Here is a 22,122-nt window from a genome sequence, read left to right on the forward strand (position 1 = left end):
ATGCTGGGGTTCCTGAAAGGACCATGGGGGGATAGCGGCTCCGCAGGAGACAGGGCACAAAAAGTAAAGCTTTTCCAGATCAGGTGGTGTGCACTGGCTCCTCCCCCTATGACCCTCCTCCAGACTCCAGTTAGATTTTTGTGCCCGGCCGAGAAGGGTGCAATCTAGGTGGCTCTCCTAAAGAGCTGCTTAGAGAAAGTTTAGCTTAGGTTTTTTATTTTACAGTGAGTCCTGCTGGCAACAGGATCACTGCAACGAGGGACTGAGGGGAGAAGAAGTGAACTCACCTGCGTGCAGGATGGATTGGCTTCTTGGCTACTGGACATTAGCTCCAGAGGGACGATCACAGGTACAGCCTGGATGGTCACCGGAGCCGCGCCGCCGGCCCCCTTGCAGATGCTGAAGTTAGAAGAGGTCCAGAATCGGCGGCTGAAGACTCTGACAGTCTTCTAAAGGTAGCGCACAGCACTGCAGCTGTGCGCCATTTTCCTCTCAGCACACTTCACACGCTGTCACTGAGGGTGCAGGGCGCTGGGGGGGGGGCGCCCTGGGAGGCAAATGTAAACCTATATACTGGCTAAAAATACCTCACATATAGCCCCCAGAGGCTATATGGAGATATTTAACCCCTGCCAAACTTCACTAAAGAGCGGGAGACGAGCCCGCCGTAAAGGGGCGGGGCCTATCTCCTCAGCACACAGCGCCATTTTTTCTCTCACAGAAAGGCTGGAGAGAAGGCTCCCAGGCTCTCCCCTGCACTGCACTACAGAAACAGGGTTTAAACAGAGAGGGGGGGCACAAATTGGCGATATAAATATATATATAAAGATGCTATTAGGGAGAAACACTTATATAAGGTTGTCCCTATGTAATTATAGCGTTTTTTGGTGTGTGCTGGCAAACTCTCCCTCTGTCTCTCCAAAGGGCTAGTGGGGTCCTGTCCTCTGTCAGAGCATTCCAGGTGTGTGTGCTGTGTGTCGGTACGTGTGTGTCGACATGTATGAGGACGATGCTGGAGGAGGCGGAGAAATTGCCTGTAATGGTGATGTCACTCTCTAGGGAGTCGACACCGGAATGGATGGCTTATTTAGGGAACAGACACGGACACTGAATCCAGTGTCGACGGTGAATAAACAAACGTATTCCTCATTAGGGCCACACGTTAAGGGCAATGAAGGAGCTGTTACATATTTCTGATACTACAAGTACCACAAAAAAGGGTATTATGTGGAAGTGAAAAAACTACCTGTAGTTTTTCCTGAATCAGATAAAATAAAATGAAGTGTGTGATGATGCGTGGGTTTACCCCGATAGCAAATATTGGCGTTATACCTTTTCCCGCCAGAAGTTAGGGCGCGTTGGGAAACACCCATTAGGGTGGATAAGGCGCTCACACGCTTATCAAGTGGCGTTACCGTCTCCAAATACGGCCGCCCTCAAGGAGCCAGCTGATAGACAGCTGGAAAAATATCCTAAAAAGTATATACACACAGACGGTGGTTATACTGCGACCAGCGATCGCCATCAGCCTGGAGATGCAGTGCTGGGTTGGCTTGGTCGAATTCCCTGACTAAAAATATTTTATTGATATAGAGCATTTAATAGGATGCATTCTATATATATGTATGCGAGATGCACAGAGGGATATTTGCACTCTGGCATCAAGATAAGTGCGTTGTCCATATCTCCCAGAAGATGTCATGGACACGACAGTGGTCAGGTGATACAGATCCCATACGGCACATGGAAGTATTGCCGTATAAAGGGAAGGAGTTATTTGGGGTCGGTCCGTCGGACCTGGGGGCCACGGCCACAGCTGGGAAATCCAACCTTTTTACCCCAAGTTACATCTCAGCAGAAAAAGACACTGTCTTTTCAGCCTCAATCCTTCCGTTCCCATGTGGGCAAGCGGGCAAAAGGCCAGTCATATCTGCCCAGACATAGAGGAAAGGGAAGTAGACTGCAGCAGGCAGCCCCTTCCCAGGAAAAGAAGCCCTCCACCAGTGGGGGGGTAGTCTCAAGAGTCTCAGCGCGCAGTGGGATCACTCGCAAGTTGACCCCTAGATCATACAAGTATTATCCCAGGGGTACAGATTGGAGAGTCGAGACATTTTTTCCTCGCAGGTTCCTGAAGCCTGCTTTACCAACGGCTCCCTCCGACAAGGAGGCAGTATTGGGAAAAAATTCACAAGCTGTATTTCCAGCAGGTGATAATCAAAGTACCCCTCCTACAACAAGGAAAATGGTATTAGTCCTCCACACTATATTGTGGTACTGAAGCCAGACGGCTTGGTGAGACATAGTCTAAATCTGAAATCTTTGAACACTTACATAAAAAGGTTCAAATCAAGATGGAGTCACTCAGAGCAGTGATAGAGAACCGGAAAAAAGGGGACTATATGGTGTCCCTGGACATCAAGGATTACCTCCATGTCCAAATTTGCCCTTCTCAACAAGGGTACCTCTGGTTCGTGATACAGAACTGTCAATATCAGTTTCAGACGCTGCCGTTGAATTATCCACGGCACCCCGGGCCTTTACCTAGGTAATGGCCGAAAAGATGATTCTTAAAAGAAGAAAGGCATCTAAATTATCCCTTACTTGGACGATATCCTGAAAGGGGCAAGTTTCCAGAGAACAGTTGGAGGTCGGAAAAGAACTATCTAAAGTAGTTCTACGACAGCACGAGTGGATTCTAAATATTCCAAAAATCGCAGCTGTTTTCCGATGATAGGTCTGCTGTTCCTAGGAATGATTCTGGGCATAGTCCAGAAAGAGGTATTTCTCCTGGAGGGGAAAGCCAGGGAGTTATCCGACCTAGTCAGAAACCTCCTAAATCCAGGCCAAGTATCAGTGCATCAATGCACAGGAGTCCTGGGAAAAATGGTGGCTTCTTACGAAGCGATTCCATTCGGCAGATCTCACGCAAAAACTTTTCAGGGGGATTTGCTGGACGAATGGTCCGGATCGCATCTTCAGATGCATCAGCGGATAACCCTGTCTCCAAGGACAAGGGTGTCTCTTCTGTGGGGGCTGCAGAGTGCTCATCTTCTAGAGGGCAGCACATTCAGCATTCAGGACTGTGTTCTGGTGACCACGGATGCCAGCCTGAGAGGCTGGGGAACAGTCACACAAGGAAGAAATTTCCAAGGAAGTGTGGTCAAGTCTGGAGATTTCTCTCCACATGAATATACTGGAGCTAAGGGCAATTTACGATGCTCTGAGCCTAGGAAGACCTCTGCTTCAAAGTCAACCGGTGCTGATCCAGTAGGACATCATCATGGCAGTCGCCCACGTAAACAGACGGGGCGGCACAAGAAGCAGGAGGGCAATGACAGCAAGGATTCTTCGCTGGGCGAAAGATCATGTGATAACACTGTCAGCAGTGTTCATTCCGGGAGTGGACAACTAGGAAGATTTCCTCAGCATAAATGAATTCCACCCGGAAAAGTGGGAACTTCATCTGGAAGTTTCCACATGTTTGTAAACCGTTGGGAAAGACCAAAGGTGGTTATGATGGCGTCCCACATGAAGCGCCAGGTCTAGAGACCCTCAGGCAATAGCTGGGACGCTCTGGTAACACCGTGGGTGTACCAGTCGGTGTATGTGTTCCCTCCTCTGCCTTTCATACCCAGTGTATGGAGAATGATAGGAAGGAGAGGAGTAAGAACTATACTCGTGGTTCCGGTTTGGGCCAAGAAGAACTTGGTACCCGGAACTTCAAGAGATACTAGAAAGGATCTTGATTCAGCAAGAATCATGTCTGTTCCATGACTTACCGCAGCTGCGTTGACGCCAGGGCGGGTGAACGCCGGATCCTAAGGGAAAAAGGCATTCCGGAAGAGGTCATCCCTACCCTGGTCAGAGCCAGGAAGGAGGTGACCGCACAACATTATCACCGCTTAGGTGAAAATAGGTTCCATGGTGTGAGGCCAGGAAGGCTCCACGGAAGAATTTCAACTAGGTTAATTCCTACATTTCCTGCAAGCAGGAGTGTATATGGGTCTCAAATTGGGGTCCATTAAGGTTCAAATTTCGACCGGTCGATTTTCTTCCAGAAAGAAATTGGCTTCAGTTCCTGAAGTCCAGAAGTTGTTAAGGGAGTACTGCATATACAACCCCTTTTTGATGTCTCCAGTGGCACTGGGCGATCTCAACGTAGTTTGGGATTCCTAAAATCACATTGTTTTAAACAACTCAAATCTGTGGATTTGATATATCTCACATGGAAAGTGACCATGCTGTTGGTCCTGGCCTCGGCCAGGCGAGTGTCAGAATTGGCGGCTTTATCTCACAAAGCCATATCTGATTGTCCATTCGGACAGAGCAAAGCTGTGGACTCGTCCCCAGTTTCTCCCTAAGGTGGTGTCAGCGTTTCACCTGAACCAGCTTATTGTGGTGCCTGCGGCTACTAGGGACTTGGAGGACTCCAAGTTGCTGGATGTTGTCAGGGCCCTGAAAATATAGTTTCCAGGTCGGCTGGAGTCAGGAAATCTGACTTGCTGTTTATCCTGTATGCACCCAACAAGCTGGGTGCTCCTGCTTCTAAGCAGACTATTGCTCGTTGGATTTGTAGTACAATTCAGCTTGCACATTCTGTGGCAGGCTTGCCACAGCAAAAAATATGTAAATGCCCATTCCACAAGGAAGGTGGGCTCATCTTGGGCGGCTGCCCGAGGGGTCTCGGCATTACAACTCTGCCGAGCAGCTACGTGGTCGGGGGAGAACACGTTTGTAAAATTTTACAAATTTGATACCCTGGCAAAAGAGGACCTGGAGTTCTCTCATTCGGTGCTGCAGAGTCATCCGCACTCTCCCGCCCGTTTGGGAGCTTTGGTATAATCCCCATGGTCCTTTCAGGAACCCCAGCATCCACTAGGACGATAGAGAAAATAAGAATTTACTTACCGATAATTCTATTTCTCGGAGTCCGTAGTGGATGCTGGGCGCCCATCCCAAGTGCGGATTATTCTGCAATACTTGTACATAGTTATTGTTACAAAAATCGGGTTATTGTTGTAGGAAGCCGTCTTTCAGAGGCTCCTTTTGTTATCATACTGTTAACTGGGTTTAGATCACAAGTTGTACGGTGTGATTGGTGTGGCTGGTATGAGTCTTACCCGGGATTCAAAATCCTCCCTTATTGTGTACGCTCGTCCGGGCACAGTACCTAACTGGAGTCTGGAGGAGGGTCATAGGGGGAGGAGCCAGTGCACACCACCTGATCTGGAAAAGCTTTACTTTTTGTGCCCTGTCTCCTGCGGAGCCGCTATCCCCCCATGGTCCTTTCAGGAACCCCAGCATCCACTACGGACTCCGAGAAATAGAATTATCGGTAAGTAAATTCTTATTATTTTCAATAATCACCCATTTATTTGTATCACTTTGTTACTTTCTCTAAAGATGATCCAATAACTAAAGCTGGGGGGTACACACTTGCCGATGTGCACCTGATATATTGTCCGAACCAGTGGATCGGACAATATATTGTATACATCGGCAAGTGTGTATACTCTATATCGCTAACGATGCGCACTCCCGCGGGTCGTTAACGAGGTACAATATCTTTCGATTTCAACTTGAAATCTGAAGATATTGTACGAGACAGCCTGCACCTGGATGTGGGTGCATGACGCCACTGATGAGAGGCAAACGATATTGTTCAGTGTGTATGAACGATATTGTTTGCGGGGGGATCTTGCGCGATGTCACTGACATCGGCAAGTGTGTACCCAGCCTAAAAGCAACTTTGTTCTGTTTTACAGTAATTGTGAACCTTTCTTTAGTACATCTGATTTTTCACAAATAGAAATTTATTTAATACCCACAATATCTCAAATGACAATTTTATGTAAACTCTGCACATAATGAATAAAATGCCAAGAATTTAAATGTGATTATTTTTTTTTTCATTATCCCCAGTACTGAACGTTTTAAAGAAATATGAGTTTCTTGAAAGACACATTATATTAGTATTTAAGGATATAGATTGTACCAATTTGCTGCTCTGTATTCCCTAGCAGTTATTGGAAAAGATCGGTATGCAAGATATTTAAAGTCATTAATTTCTGGCTGCTGATATTTTTCATTGGTTAAGACCAGATTCTATGTTATGACATGAGAAGGTTAAATGAAGCAATTGTTTACATTGCGTAATAAAGAGAGATGTCAGGTTCTGGACCCTCTCTAACTGCTTCACTGAGCAAAGAACTAAGAGTAGTTCACAGGCATGAGAGGTGTAGCACATCTTCAAGATTTGATAAATGACTCTATTAGTACAGTTCACTAACTTGGCACACAGAGGAAGTCTTATGTGTCCAATCTAAACATTATTCATGTTAACCTCAACACACATTCTTGTTGCTGAAAAATGCTCAGTCTGGGGTCAGTCATGTTTTCAGAAATAGCGAATTAATGGATTTTTCTCTTCTTTTTTTTTTTTTTTTCTAAGCAGGCCATGATTATTGTCCCTGTTAATTTGCTGGGTCTACTTTTTTGACTGCTCCACACTAGTGACTTTTTGTCTTGCTTAATTAAGTTATTGATGTAGCCCACACAGGAGTGTGGCCAAGTGTTAATGCCACTAGTGGCACCCTAAGTTTCTTTAGCAACTATACACAATACAATTCACATGACCGACACCAGCATCCCAACATTGAATATCCTGACATTGGCGGGGGTAAGTATTTTTAACCCCCTACCCTAACACTCTGGGGGTGTCGGCTAAGGCTAACCCTCGTGGGGTGGCGGCTAGGGTTAACCCCCCATGTGCCTAACTGTAACCCCCCCCCCCCCTCAGGTCCTAACCCCCAACAGTTACTCCGATACCTTCAGGATGTCAGCTGTCAGTGTTCCAGCGCCGGTCTCCTGAATGGTGTCTGGATTCTAGTGTCGGTCACATGACCACTGGCAACTCTATCAATTTACATTACTGGAGGGGTATTAAAAAAACATTAAAAGATTAAGCGGTGCTGGTATACAGAATGCTACAATGAAAGTTGCAATTTATCACTGCCAAGTGTAAAATAATACTATGACTGGAAAAAGTAATTATAATTTGAGGCACAGTCATGGCCAGTTTCCAAAGGACAAGGGCACTGGGCTGATTGCCGCAGATATTTGTAAAGCAAGTGGCTTGTGTAGACAGGTGTCGGTAAGGCTTAAGGCCAGCAGAGTACAAATTATATCTAAGGCAGGGATACAAAAATGGTTTAGATTTAAGCACAATGTTTACCTTCAATTACTGAAATAATATGAACTTCTTATAAGAGAGACGAGCAAGAGGGGGCATGGTGAAAACATTCAAAACAATAAAAATTGTAGAAATATTAAAACAGGGACTATCCCCCAGAATTAATGGAATTCCACAATAGGGAAGTTTCAGTGAAATGCAATGGCCTCGGAACAGCACATTGTGGCCAGCCATATCACTAATTTTTCCTCACAAACTGTTAAGGTGCGTAAGAAAATTAGTGATGGTCAAGGTTACTTTATATGGCAGATATATGCACATTGGAACATTGCAGCGATGTTCCACTACACATCCCATTTGAACTGGGGTTTTCTATAAGCAGTGATGTGTGGTCGCACTATACTGCAGATTTTTCCTGCTCATGTCTATGGGGTATGAGAAACAAATCTGTAATGTTGGTAGTGATGAGGTGCTATTAAAAAATGGTCAGAATGCTGTCCCCTCACTTTCATAAAACAGAATTGAATTGCCGCCCTAAAACAAAAGTTGTGTTGTTTATATACACAAGTATCTGGAAATGTAATACATCTACCTTTTTACTTATTGCAGTAAAAGAAAAACCTTTTTTCTATTACAAACAGCCTCCTAATTGCCAATAATTCTACCATATATAAATTCAGGTTGAATTGCAAATAAACAGAACCTGTGTACTGTGATAATGCTGATTTATCAACAGGAATGAAAAGCTATACCTTATACACACTTTAAATACACTTTACCATGGAGCCGCTGCGGCCGCTAAACTTAATACACACTCTAAGCACCTTTTACGCTGTTAGCGTACAGAGTCCTGTACCGTGTAAGGACTTTGCGTACAAACGCCGCTCTGACGGTACAAAGTACACACAGCGCGGTCACACCCAATGAACACACTTTAAACCTTATACAGCAATGCAATGCGATACTAATACACTTTAAACCTTAGCAGGGAAAGGAAGACACGACACCAGTCTGTAGTTAAACCACTGGGTTCCGACACCACAGCGTATTATTGCTGAAAGGGGGTTACAATACAAACAATACAATACAACAGAATAATGGCTACAATCAATGGTACATACGTGAGTGGATTCGCCGCGCTACCCAGATCTTGTCCCCGGTCATCTGATAGATAACTTTGTGAGTCTTGTGTCAGACCAGGCCTACAGCAGGCTCTCTTTATACAATTCTTCCAAAACTTAACACAATGGATACTGTAATCTTTGTCCATTGGACACAGGGATGGTCATTTACAGTACAGGAGAGGTCATAGGTCGGTTTGAATAGGTGGGCGATGTCTGTTCCAACTGCTCTTGTGGGTGGTCTCCTCTGGATTCCCGCCGCATACATAATGTACAGTAAATACAGTTTATATCTATATTCTGCTCCTGCACATAACTATCCGCAGGAAAATGCGATCTTCCTCAAACCAACACCGGAATATTACCCTTAAAATGCCCTACAGCTGGATACCAAACACCACCTTATAACCTTGTTCTGTCCCCTCCTATCCTGTAAAGGTGAATCCCTTTGTTCTGAAACCATTTAAACTGCTGTAACTTGCTGCTGTGATGCAGGGAGGCTATGTGTACATTGTGCACTCTTTGGATTAAATATGTAATGTGTTTTGATGGCTTTTCCATGCGTTCACAAACTCTACCGTAAATACTCATACCACACGCTAATACGCAGGTCCGCGGGAGCGACCATATGCAAATTGCGAATATGCGCATGCACGGCAGAGCAAGTACGCGCACGGAGGCCGTCTGTGTGTAGTTTGTACGTAATGTATGTACTGCAATATTTTTCGACTTTGACAACTGATACTTTATATCTGCCCAAACTGTGACTTTTCATATTCTACAGCTGTATACTAATAACTATAATAATAATTGGATGCCTCTATTTGATAATTTATTGGTGTGTGCATACATTTCTACATTGTACTAATATAAATAGAACCGATACTGTATATCATGCTATACAACACTTGTGCCTATACAGCCAACAATACCTATACTCCAACTCTAAAGTATAGACTGGGAAAAGCGCAAAATATTTTTCAAATCACTTTCTTTTGATACCCTAAGCAACTTTTTGAAAAATTCTTAAGTACTTTTATAGTATACATTTCTCATGTGTTCTTTGAGGTATACTACTAATCACTTTGGCATACAATGCAGGATTTGGTACTCAAATGGCTACTACTCATTTGTAATGTAGCTCCTCCTTTTATAACCCCTCTTTGCAATACATCCTTTGTAGCAGCAATGTGTAACATTCCCTTTTCATAATTTGAACAATTTGCTGGACCTTTTCTGTTGTCAGTGTTCTTCTGGTACCTTAAAAGGGCCACAAAGTAGGCTGCTACAGTCTGTTCAAGCATAGCTTTGGTGCTCCAGGTGGTGTTCAGACAGAATTATGTCTGTCTTAGTTAATTTGTGAATTTACAATTAAATCCTTTTCTATACATCCATTTGGGGGACACCATTGTCACACACTTCATGTATATGTAGTTATTGTGTTATAATTCCTTAGTCCTATTGTAAGGGCTGTGTTTGAAAAGAACAAAGGAGCTATTTCTATGAGGGGCTATATTCTGTAGGGGAGGAGCTATACTGCAAACGAGTTGTCATAGTTTGAGAGCCAAGTCCAGCATTGCAAACTCTGTGCCCCAAGGTTAGTAGTGTCCCCTAATTTAATGATAAGTACAAAATCCCATTATACAGTATCACAGTGCAGCTCGGATGCTTTACACAGCAGTGAGATCCTGGGGCCTGAAAATTTTTGAAGTAAATAGCATTAACTGAATATGTTGTATGTCTCATTTTTACCTGGTTTCCATTACTGAATATCCCGGTATATATAGAACTTTTTATTTGAAGTTATAAATGAAATAAAAATGTATTTTTAAATAGAATTTACTTTTTGTTTTGTACATTATTACTATATATTACTGGTTGCAGTAATGGGACAAGGGAGTATTTTTTTCTATTCTGAAACACTGTAAATTGTTTTGTTTTTCCTACAACAGATTTGCAGATTGCAACGCCATCTATCAGCAGGAGAATATCAGCAAGATTTACTCTCCACCATCCCTGCCTTGTTCATATCCCCAAGCAGCCAGCCTCCTTGTCACAGTCTCTGTGAAATAGTGCAGCTCTGTGGAGGAAAGGTGTGCAAGACCCTGCGCCAGGCTAAGATATGCATTGGGTGGTTCACTGGAAAGAAGCCCCCAGATATGCAGAGTGTCTCAGAAAAATGGCTGCTCGGTAAGTGATATAAATACTGTATGTTGTGAGAAATATTAAACTATGAATGTTTTGACCACCCCCACCCCACCCCCAACACACACACACACAGTAAGAAACCACCAAAATGGTATTGTTGCAGATATTATTCTATTTACTATATCATATACTGATAATCTGACAGTCTCATAACTACAGGGCAAAATTAATACTAGTCCAATCACACAATTACGTACCTTATGACAATACATTTCATATGTGTGTGAATGGCTCTTGTGTTTAAGGGAGACAGAACATTTATATGTGTAATGATAAATACACTTCATACAAAGATATATTATCCTGGCTCATCGACTGTGTGTAATATATATTTAATATCTGTCCAATATTGCAGCTTGATACATATATGAAGCTGTCATATATAAATTAGAAGGATTCCACTATAACTTCAGAAATTAAAACTCTCCTCTATTTATTAATGATTTATAGACAATTCAAATAGCAGAATAGACAATGCACAATAGTGATGCACATACTAATAATATTTATGCTTCCTTAATTAACAACACAAAACAACTGTTACAAACTTAGACTATATATATATATATGTATCTTGGATAATCCGGCACTCCCTTGCTGGTTTTGTTAATGCTGGGTGCTCGTGCTATAATAAATGAAGTTCCACTGTTGCTAAGTTATCAAGCTGCACGTCACTCCATGATAGAAAAAAATGCTTTTAATTAATTTTTAAATGCATGGGAAAAACAGCCTTTCCGTCATATCAACGGCTCGTTTCGGGACCTGGCATAGTCCCTTCGTCAGGATTACATTTGGCTGCTGTAGTCAATGGTAAGAAAGCGTGCTGTGAGAAAAAAGAAGGAAAAAGAGCGACGTGCAGCTTGCTAACTTAGCAACAGTGGAACTTTATATATATATATATATATATATATATATATACAATCAAGCGGTGTGCGGCACTCAGGATTTGAATAAATGATCACCACAATCTGTCCGTCTTCAACGTTTCAATTTTTACTCAAAAAATTGTCATCAGGATGCTTCCTGATGACAATTTTTTGAGTAAAAATTGAAACGTTGAAGACGGACAGATTGTGGTGATCATTTATTCAAATCCTGAGTGCCGCACACCGCTTGATTGTATGTATCCGTTTGGACAGTGAAGGCAACAGGGACATATTACCTCTAGTTATTGGAGTGCCGGACCCACCACAAGCTATATATATATATATATATATATATATATATATAATGATATGAGGGTAAAAGCATCACTACCTGCTCCTTAATGTCATAGGATCCATCTTTGTGCCAGTACTGTACCCCCTACTCCCTTAACCTTAGATGGACCTCTTATATTTAAGCCCCTAATGTTATTTATTTATCTGAGCTGCCCCAAGGCATTAAGGGCTCTCTTTCTGACTAGACATATTTTTATTTAGTCTCGTGTTATAATTTAACATCTTTGTATTTTAAGTTATGAGTCATTGGGAGAAATCTCATCCTATTCCAAATTACTATTGCCTTGATAACAGAGAACTTTTTGTATTGACCAAGTCAACATCAACACCTCATCGCCTAAATTGTAACAAGTGTTTGACCCCCCAATGTACATGAAAGGAGAACCAGTTCTAACTGACATGCCTGTTCTGATTTGAGTTGATAATCTCAATACCTTAAAAATGTATGCAGAAACAACCTACTTCGGGATATACAATAAAATGCACTCACACACACATACGAGGTCTGATTGAAAAGTAATCATTAGATGTGGCAATGCTATGCTGGTTATTTTGAAGCTCATCCATCGATGTGTCTGAACCTGCGGTTGGACTGTTGTAATCTTCTTTGTTTGGTCACAGCGAATGGAAGGTCTTTGTGTGTTTCTGCATGGTGGATTAGGATGATGTGTCTGTGAGATCACGTCAGAGATGTGTGATTGAATTTTGGGTAAAATTTTGAAAAGCGGATATGAAACTCATGAAATGTTACAGTAAGCATATGGTGGAGAAACAACTGCAGTATCAGACACATCGATGTATGAGCTTCAAAATAACCAGCATAGATTTGACACATCTACCGATGGGACAGAAAAACAGAGGCATACTCATTATTTTTCAATAAGCCCTTGTATTTTATTTAAACAGAAAAAAGAAGTGGTCTCGTGGGGAAGGAGTGTGGGCCACACAATGTACCCCCAATTCAAATGATACTGCTCCATAGTGTCAGCACAGCAATGTCCTTACACATTACACCCACACATCAATACCCCTTACGCATTACGCCCACATAGCACATACAGCACTAAAGAATCAGTGTACCTTCAATTAGCTGCTGGCCTGCCTGAGTCCTGACTTTGCAGTCCTGCTGACTGGCCAAACACAGCAGGGTACTGTGGAAATGGACTGGGAAAGACATCATGATGTCTTTATCAGTCCCAAGAGACACTACGGGAGACGGGAGGGGGCGGAGGACACTGGCGGGCAGCTGCAGCACTGCCTGATGTAATGTATGTAGCGGTGCACCCAGCAGAGGAGTCAGATGCATTGCTACATACAATTCAGTGGCAGTGCTGCAGCTGGTGGTGATGCATAGTACATAGGTAATCGCGGGTGAATGCGGCAGGTTTTCCACCCACAAGGCATGTTTGTTGTTTGCTGATCAGTATCCACACCACCCTAGTTATAGCCCTGCAGCACGTCACTCTCTTTAAGATAAAAAGCACGGAAATAACTCTAAACCCCCTCACTACAGCCTACCCCTAACTTCCCCATAGTGCCTAACTCGAGCCCTCCCAACTGCAGCCTAACCCTAATATTGGCATTTCACCTGTCGACATTCTGAGAATAGCAACACATTGACTGTCGACATAATAACTGTGGACATTGTGGTGTCAACGTTATGAATGTCAAAATTGTTATTGTCACCCTTTACATCCCCTTTCAGTCACAGATGGTATAATTATTTTGGGTATTTTACATTAAAAAAAATTAGATTTCTGAAAGTTTGGTTGAACTAGCTGACAAATGTGTCACCACAAAACAAATAACCTGTCTTGATATGTGTAGTAAAAATTACACCTATAAATTTATTCATTGACTCACTTATATCAGGCATGGTTCCCAAAGACTGGCGTATATCGGAAGTAGGGCCGATATTCAAAAAGGGAAGTTAATTGAACCAGGTAACTATAGACCAGTTAGTCTTACATCTATAGTGGGGAAAATACTGGAAGGTATTTTAAGGGATAGTATACAGAAGTTCCTTGAAGCCAATAAGGTTATTAATGGGAACCAACATGGATTTGTGAAGGATAGATCATGTCAAACATACTTACTAGGCTTTTATGAAACAGCGCAAACCTAGATCAGGGTAAGGAGGTGGATGTAATCTTTTTAGACTTTGCTAAAGCTTTCAACACAGTACAGCACATGAAACTTATCTATAAGTTAAGAACTGGGGCTAGGGAGCAAAATATGAACTTGGGTTAGAAACTGGTTAGATATTAGGGAGCAGCGAGATGTGGTAAATGGAACTTTTTCAAATTGGACTGAAGTACTTAGTGGTATGCCACAAGGGTCTGTACTTGGACTACTATTGTTCAACATTTTCATAAATGATCTAGCAGTAGCTCTAGAGAGTATGGTGTCAATTTTTGCAGACGATACCAAACTGTGTAAGGTTATAAATTCGGTGGGGGATGCCGAGTCTCTTCAGAACGATTTATTTAAACTGGAGGTATGGGCATCAAAATGGAGAATGAGGTTCAATATAGACAAGTGTAAGGTAATACACTTTGGTAGCAAGGAAAAAATACCACCTACATACTAAATGGGGTAAAATGAGGAGATTCTGTACTGAAAAAAGACATAGGTGTTCACATAGATAACAAATTTAGTAGCAGTACCCAAAGTAGGATTGCAGTAAAAAAGGCAAACAAGGTATTAGCATGCATAAAGTAGGGAATTGATGCAAGGGATGAGAGTGTTATACTCCCATTATATAAATCCCTAGTGAGGCAACATCTTTATTATTGTGCACAATTTTGGGCACCATAATACAAAAAGGATCTCCTGGAACTAGAAAAGGTTCAGAGGCGGGTGACCAAACTGATTAAGGGGATGGAGACGCTGGAATACGAGGAAAGGCTTGCTAGGCATGTTTACACTGGAAAAGATAAGATTAAGAGGGGACACGATTAACATTTACAAATTATATAAGGGGACAGAATACAGAGCTTTCGGAGGATCTGATTTTTATAAGATCGACACAGAGGACACGTGGACACCCGCTTAGGTTAGAGGAGAGGAGATTTCGCACACAGGCGAAAAGGTTTCTTCACAGTACAGACAATACATGTTTGGAATTCCCCTGCCTGAGAGAGTAGTAATAGAATAGCAATCAACCATAGGCACAATGCGCCAGGTAGAGCACGTTATACACAATGCACCAGGTAGAGCATGCTATACACAATGCACCAGGTAGAGCACGTTATACACAATGCACCAGGTAGAGCACGTTATACACAATGCACCAGGTAGAGCACGTTATACACAATGCACCAGGTAGTGTACTTGTACACAGTGCACCAGGTAGAGTACTTATACACAGTGCACCAGGTAGAGTACTTATACACAGTGCACCAGGCAGAGCACATTATGCACATTGCACCAGGCAGAGCATGTTATACATAGTGCACCAGGCAGAGTACTTATACACAATGCTCCAAGTAGAGCACGTTATACACAATGCACCAGGTAGAGCGCTTTATACACAATGCACCAGGTAGAGCATGTTATACACAGTGCTGCCTCGGTCCCCAGTCCACCACAAACAGCGATGCTGCAACCCCCTACAGCAAGCCCATCCCCCACCCCACACATCCTGCTGCAGTGCGGGCACACATGCCGTTGGGGGCACAGGGTAGATGCACTCACCGTAGCGGAGGTCAGTGTCTTGGTGCTGGCGGCAGAGCCCAGGGGCAGCAGGGAGGAGGTGATGCTGTGCCGGGTGAGCGGGGCCAGTCTCATGGTGCTGGCGGCGGAGTCCATGGCCAGTATGTAGCGGGGAGGAGTGACGCTGTGCCGGGTGAGCGGGGCCAGTCATCATGGTGCTAGCGGCGGAGCCCAGGGCCAGCGGGGAGGTGGTGACGCTGTGCCGGGTGAGCGGGGCTAGTCATCATGGTGCTAGTGGCGGAGCCCAGGGTCAGCGGGAAGGCGGTGACGCTGTGCCGGGTGAGCGGGACCAGTCATCATGGTGCTAGCGGCGGAGCCCATGGTCAGCGTGCAGCGGGGAGGCCGTCACGCTGAGCTAGGTGAGCAGGGCCAGTCATCATGGTGCTAGTGGCGGGGGTCAGCGTGCAGCGGGGAAGAGGTGACGATGTGCCGGGTGAGCGGGACCAGTCATCATGGTGCTAGCGGCAGAGCCCAGGGCCAGCGTGCAGCGGGGAGGAGTATTCCAAGCGTGGCGGGCAATGAAGAGAGACACTGCAGGCTGGTGATTGGCTGGGTAAACAGCCAGTCACTTCCTGTGTGCCGCTGACTGGCTAGGCAATGAGACACAGATATAGATGAGCGCGTCCTGTGGGACCCGCTCATCTTCTAAATGTGAGTCCCAGGTGGCAGTTTTGGGGTAAAATATGCGCCATAGTGCGTTTTTGCGATCACTGGATGTACACCAGGGAAGGACTTTGTAGCGGCAATTACATAAAGTCGTAGACAAATGACTTCCAATAGATGAAGACCAGGACCGTGTGCGACTTATGATTTGATAAGGCTGATCCTACCTAGACGGCCTTTACGATCTTCTTTTCTTTCCACATGCGTATGTACTCATTTACACAATGTACAAATAATTATCCTAACAGTATGTTTTTGTTACACTAATGAGAAAGGAATACAGTACTACAAAATGTATTGGGAAAGACTATGTGGATTTTTAAATGTCCATTACTAAACGTGGGTATGGTGCTCCAGATACACACTCCAGATACACACTGTGTGTGTGAGATAAAGTGGATGGAGATAAAGTTCCAGCCAATCAGCTTTTAATTGCCATGTCACAGGCTGTGTTTGAAAAATGACAGGAGCTGCTTGGTTGGTACTTTATCTGCGTTCACTTTATCTCTCCAAGGCTTAGTAAATAGACCCCATAGTTCTTTTTGTTCTATAAATTAGCAGCTCCTCCAAGTAGATCTCCTGTCAGCACAAGCTTTACAATAAAACACACATGAAACAAATACCAAGAAGGTGCCTATGATTTAATGTGCATAATGTGTGAAAACATAAAACAGAGTAGCAAAGACGCCTGCTGTGCTGTGATTCTTAGTGAATAAATTATTAAATAGGAAGAGGGGGTGTAGCCTAGACATGCTCCAGGCGCAATGACTTAATGCTACACCTCCGTTTACTCCAAGGCACAATGAGAGAACTTCCTAATCATACCGGGTGGATTATCACCCCAAAGTATAGACGTCAACAGAGGTTAAAAGTGTTCATGAATTTTTTTATTTATTTTTTAATAATTTTCAATATATGATTGCATCCCAGCAAGGGTACTTCACTTTTAAACTTTTCCAACCTGTAGAAGAATGACTGTTCATTTGGACTGGATACACTCAATTTGTCAGCTGTCGGGATCCCGACGGTCAGGATACCAATGCCGGATTCCTGACAGCCTACAATGTCGCAAGCCGGAATCCCGGCAAAACAGGACTATTCCCACTTGTGGGTGTCCACGACATCCATAGAGTGGGAATAGATCCTGTGGTGAGCGCAGCGAGCTACTGAGCTCGCATGGGGACCCTTTATGCTCACCCCACTGTCGGCATTATGGCAGACGGGATGACGCTGTCGGGATATGGACAGCCGGCATCCCGCCCGCCAGTAAATCATACCGAATCCATTTAGAAGTTTAGGCCTTTGTATCTAAATAGCAGAACACTGCCAGTGATCACACACTGCTGAATGCAATACCACTTCTAAACAGAGGTTTATACAAAATGAATGCCTACCAAACCACTCACCCAACATCTCTCCTACTCCCCAGTCTTTTAACAGCAGATCTGAGCCTGGCTGGCGTGGGATATGCTGTCCATGACCCCCAATGGCCGTTTTTAATCAGGGACACACTGATCTGTTTCCTCAAACCTCATATCATCATATCCAGGTAGCAGTTTCACATCAGGAGCCTGATTCAGAGGTGGACACATTATTCTGGAATCTCATACGGAGCATGTTTTACTCCTCTTCCTTTTATTAGTGCCAACATTATCACACACTGCAGCCGTTAACCTGTGTATTGTGTGGACTGCTAGTGAGCACTCATAGATAAACTCGCTGAAAACTACTATATGATTCACGTTATTATTTAGTGTACGCACCATCATATTTTTGAATGGCGCCTTTTCCACTACAGAAAGAATACTAGCAAACTTATTTTATTGGCCAGCCACTTTCAGTCTCAACCAGTGGTTCCTAAATTAGGTTCTCAAGGCTCACCCATAGTCCAGATTGTAGGGATATCCATGCTTGTGCACAGACTGTAGAATAAAACTGACTGAGGTACTAATAGTCACCTACACCTAAACATGGATATCCTAAAAACCTGGACTGTTAGGATGCCTTGAACATTATTTATTTTTGTTTATTACCAGTTATTTATATAGCACACACACATTCCGCAGCGCTTTACAGAGAATATTTGGCCATTCACATCAGTCCCTGCCCCAGTGTATATTCCGTATCACATGTACACGCGCACACATTCATACTAGGGTTCATTTTTGTTGGGATCCAATTGATGTACCAGTATATTTTTGGATTGTGGGAGGAAACTGAAGTACCCATAGGAAACCCACACAAGTACGGGGAGAATATACAAACTCCGCCCAGGTAGAGCCATGGTGGGAATCGAACCCATGACGTCAGTGCTGTGAGGCAGTAATGCTAACCATTACACCATCTGTACTGGTGTAAAACCCCCGATGTTTCTTCGGGTTTTGCGGTTTGGCTATTCGATTAGCTCATCCGTTAAAAAGTGCATTTTCTCCCGAAAGCACACAGGTTCCGTGAAACTTGTGTGCTTTCGGGTGAAATAGCCCCGTTTTCAGATGAAAATTGATGGGATTTTGCTTTGCCTGCCCAGGTCTGGTTAAAGATCACTTCAGTGCATGGTTGTGGGAAGTTGTTTCTCACGGGTATGCAGTCTCCTTCAAGAGATGACCCCCACGCCACTTTTGCACCATGGTTATCCCTTCAGATCCGTTAAAGGTGCAAGCTCTGCAAAAGGTTGGGAGATCCCTCCTGAATACAGGAGTGGTAGTGCCGGTACCTCTGTCCGACAGAGGCAGAAGTTACTACTCGACCCGGTTTCTAGTTCCGAAACCCAGTGGGTCTTTCCAGCCTATACTCAACCTTACATCACTGAACAAATTTGTGAGAGTGTCCAAGTTCTGTATGGAAACGCTGCACTCAATTGTACTGGCTATGGAACCTAGAGACTATATGGTATCCCTGGATATACAGGATGTGTACCTGCATATACCTATTGCCATCTCGAAACAGCAGTATCTGCGGTTTGCTATTGGCGACCTCCACTATCAGTTCCAGGCTCTGCCATTTGGACTGGCTATGGCTCCTCATATCTTCACCAAGTTCATGGCCGTAATGACGGCCCACCTCCATCGCCAGGGAGTCGGGATCTTGCCGTATCTGGACAATCTGCTGATTCTGGCAAACTCCCACGATGTCCTCCTCAGTTATCTGCAACTGACGGTAAGCTTCCTACAAGCCCATGGGTGGCTCATCAATTGGAAGAAATCCTCGCTGGACCCAGCTCAGAGCATGGTGCACCTGGGGGCACTCCTGGACACACAGAGTCAGCAACTGTTTCTGTCTCCAGAAAAAGTCCTGAGGCTTCAAGACAGGATAAGATGCTTCCTTTGTCGCCCCAGAATGTCGATACACTCAGCGATGCAAGTACTTGGCCTGATGGTGTCGGCATTCGACACGGTAGAGTACGCTCAATTTCTTTCCCGCCCTCTGCAGAAGTTAATTCTTTCCAAGTGGGACGGCCTACCTCATTGGATCAGATCTCACATGATCACTTTGACTCCGGAGGTTCGTCTGTCGCTGACCTGGTGGCTACAGGACCAGCAATTGAGCAGGGGCCGTCCCTTCTGGATCCCTGACTGTTTCCTGCTGACAACGGACGCAAGTCTGAGGGGATGGGATGCGGTGTTAGAGCAACACTCTTTTCAGGGTCGATGGACCAAGGAGGATTCACTCCTCCCAATAAACATTGTGGAGTTGTGGACGATGTTCAATGCATTGACACTCGTACTACTTCTGGTACAGAACGGGCCAGTTCAAGTACAGTCCGACAATGCCACCACGGTGGCATACATAAACCATCAAGGCGGCACTCGAAGCCGCATAGCCATGATGGAAGTGTCAAAAATCCTTCGTTGGGCGGAACGCCATCTGCCAGCAATATCAGCAGTGTTCATTCTGGGAATCCTAAACTGAGAATCGGACTTCTTCAGTCGCCAGGTCGTGCACACCGCAGAGTGGAGTCTTCATCCGGAAGTCTTTCAACTCCTAGTGGACAAGTGGGGCCTACCAGATGTAGACCTGATGGCGTCTCGACACAATCACATAGTTCCAGTCTTCGGATCAAGGACCGGTGTTCCTCAAGCAGCATTCGTGGATGAACTGGCAATTCCATGGAACTTTCGGCTGCCTTACGTGTTCCCTCCAGTGTCACTACTGCCCAGGGTCCTACGGAAGTTCAAACGAGAAGGAGGATTTTTAGTCGCTCCAACGTGGCCTAGGCTGCATTGGTTCTTAGACCTACAGGGCCTGTCGACAGAGCGTCCCCTTCTACTTCCTCAGCGCCCAGACCATCTCGTACAGGGCCCTTGTCTTTATCCGGACCTGGCCAGACTGCCTTCGACAGCATAGCTCTTGAACCATCACTCCTGAGGTCAAAGGATTCTCTGAGGCGGTCATACAAACTATGTTGAAAGCCCGCAAACCGGCATCTGCACGGATTTATTACAGGATCTGGAATTCTTATTTAACCTGGTGTGCTGAATAGAATTATGATACATACAGATTCAGAACTTCCAGAATTCTGGCTTTTCTGCAATGCAGCCTGGATTTAGGCCTTCGGCTGGCCTCCCTCAAGGTTCACATATCTGCCTTGTCTGTTTGGTTTCAGAGAAATATTGCATATATACCTGACGTTCATACATTCATTCAGCCTCCCTATGTCCCTCCTGTGGCTTCATGGAATCTGTCTGTTCTTAATGCCCTGCAAGAGTCTCCATTTGAACCTCTTGAGTTAGTGTATCTTAAATGGCTCATGGCCAAGGTCTAGTATTTACTGGCTATTGCCTCTGCTAGAAGGGTGTCGGACTCAGGGGCTTTTTCCTATTGTCCCTCTGTAATATTTCATTGTGACCAGGCAGTTCTTAGAACTCGCCCAGGTTATTTACCTAAGGTGATGTCATCTTTTCACCTTAACCAAGAGATTGTGGTTCCAGCCTTTATCTCTTTGGATTTGTTCTCCAAAGAGCGGTCTTTGGATGTGGTAAGGGTTCTCTGTATGTATGTGGAGAGGCCTGCCTCTATCAGGAGGTCAGATACTCTTTTTGTCCTGTTTGGTTTCCACAAACAAGGCTGGCCGCGAATAAGCAAACCTTGGCCAGATGGATAAGAACGGTGATTGCACAAGCTTATGCGCAGACTGGACTTCCAGCTGCTGCTAGTAAAGCCCATTCTACGCGGTCTGTTGGACCTTATTGGGTGGCCCAACCAGCTACGTGGTTCTTAGTGAACACATTCATTAGGTTCTATGCCTTTGATACTTCCAGCTCCCCGAATGCTTATTTTGGACGTCGGGTTCTCATACCCACTAGGGCGTGTCCCCTCCATTAGGTAACTGCTTTAGGACATCTCCGATATTTCCCTAAAACAATGTACCCTGCTGCAGAAAAGGAGAGTTATGGTAGACTTACCATGGTTAACTCTCTTTCTGCGAGGTACATTGGTTTCCACAGGGCACCCACCCTGACTCACCTAGCTTCTGTGGGTTTCTCCTGTCGTGGGAATGTGGTTTCCCTGTGAACCCAATATACCTCGCAGAAAGAGCGTTAACCATGGTAAGTCTACCATAACTCCTTTTTTGATAGTTTTTTTGCCAATTTTTTTAAAAATAAAAAACTAAGAAATCACATGTACATAAGTATTCATATAACCTTTGCAATGAAGCTCAAAATTGAGCTCCGGTGCATCCTGTTTCCACTGATCATCCTTGAGATGTTCCTACAGCTTAATTGGAGTCCACGTGTGGTAAAGTCATTTGATTGGACATGATTTGGAAAGGCACACACCTGTCTATATAAGGTCCCACATTTGACAGTGCATATCTGAGCACAAACCAAGCATGAAGTCAAAGGAATTGTCTGTAGACCTCCGAGACAGGATTGTCTCGAGGCACAAATCTGGGCAAGGGTACAGAAAAATATCTGCTGCTTTGAAGGTCCCAATAAGCACAGTGGCTTCCATCATCCATAAATGGAAGAAGTTTAGAACTACAGTACCAGGACTCTTTCTAGAG

At 44.4% G+C, this 22,122-nt stretch overlaps 1 protein-coding gene across 3 annotated transcripts in view; it reads left to right on the forward strand.

Moving 5' to 3' along the window:
- MCPH1 (microcephalin 1) overlaps positions 1 to 22,122 on the forward strand; it is a 774,602-nt gene that overhangs the window by 747,063 nt on the left and 5,417 nt on the right. Inside the window, exon 14 of one of the 3 annotated variants that reach the window (XR_010175987.1) lies at positions 10,266 to 10,348. Coding sequence is in view for 2 of the 3 variants with exons in the window: in XM_063916679.1 (XP_063772749.1) it covers positions 10,266 to 10,503 (238 nt within the window). In the remaining variant the exon portion in view is untranslated. Of the gene's footprint in view, positions 1 to 10,265; positions 10,504 to 22,122 lie in introns of those variants that run through there. The other 2 variants (XM_063916680.1, XM_063916679.1) reach the window with 2 other exon arrangements.

Source organism: Pseudophryne corroboree, chromosome 4 (assembly GCF_028390025.1).
Source record: "Pseudophryne corroboree isolate aPseCor3 chromosome 4, aPseCor3.hap2, whole genome shotgun sequence".
NCBI lineage: Eukaryota > Metazoa > Chordata > Amphibia > Anura > Myobatrachidae > Pseudophryne > Pseudophryne corroboree.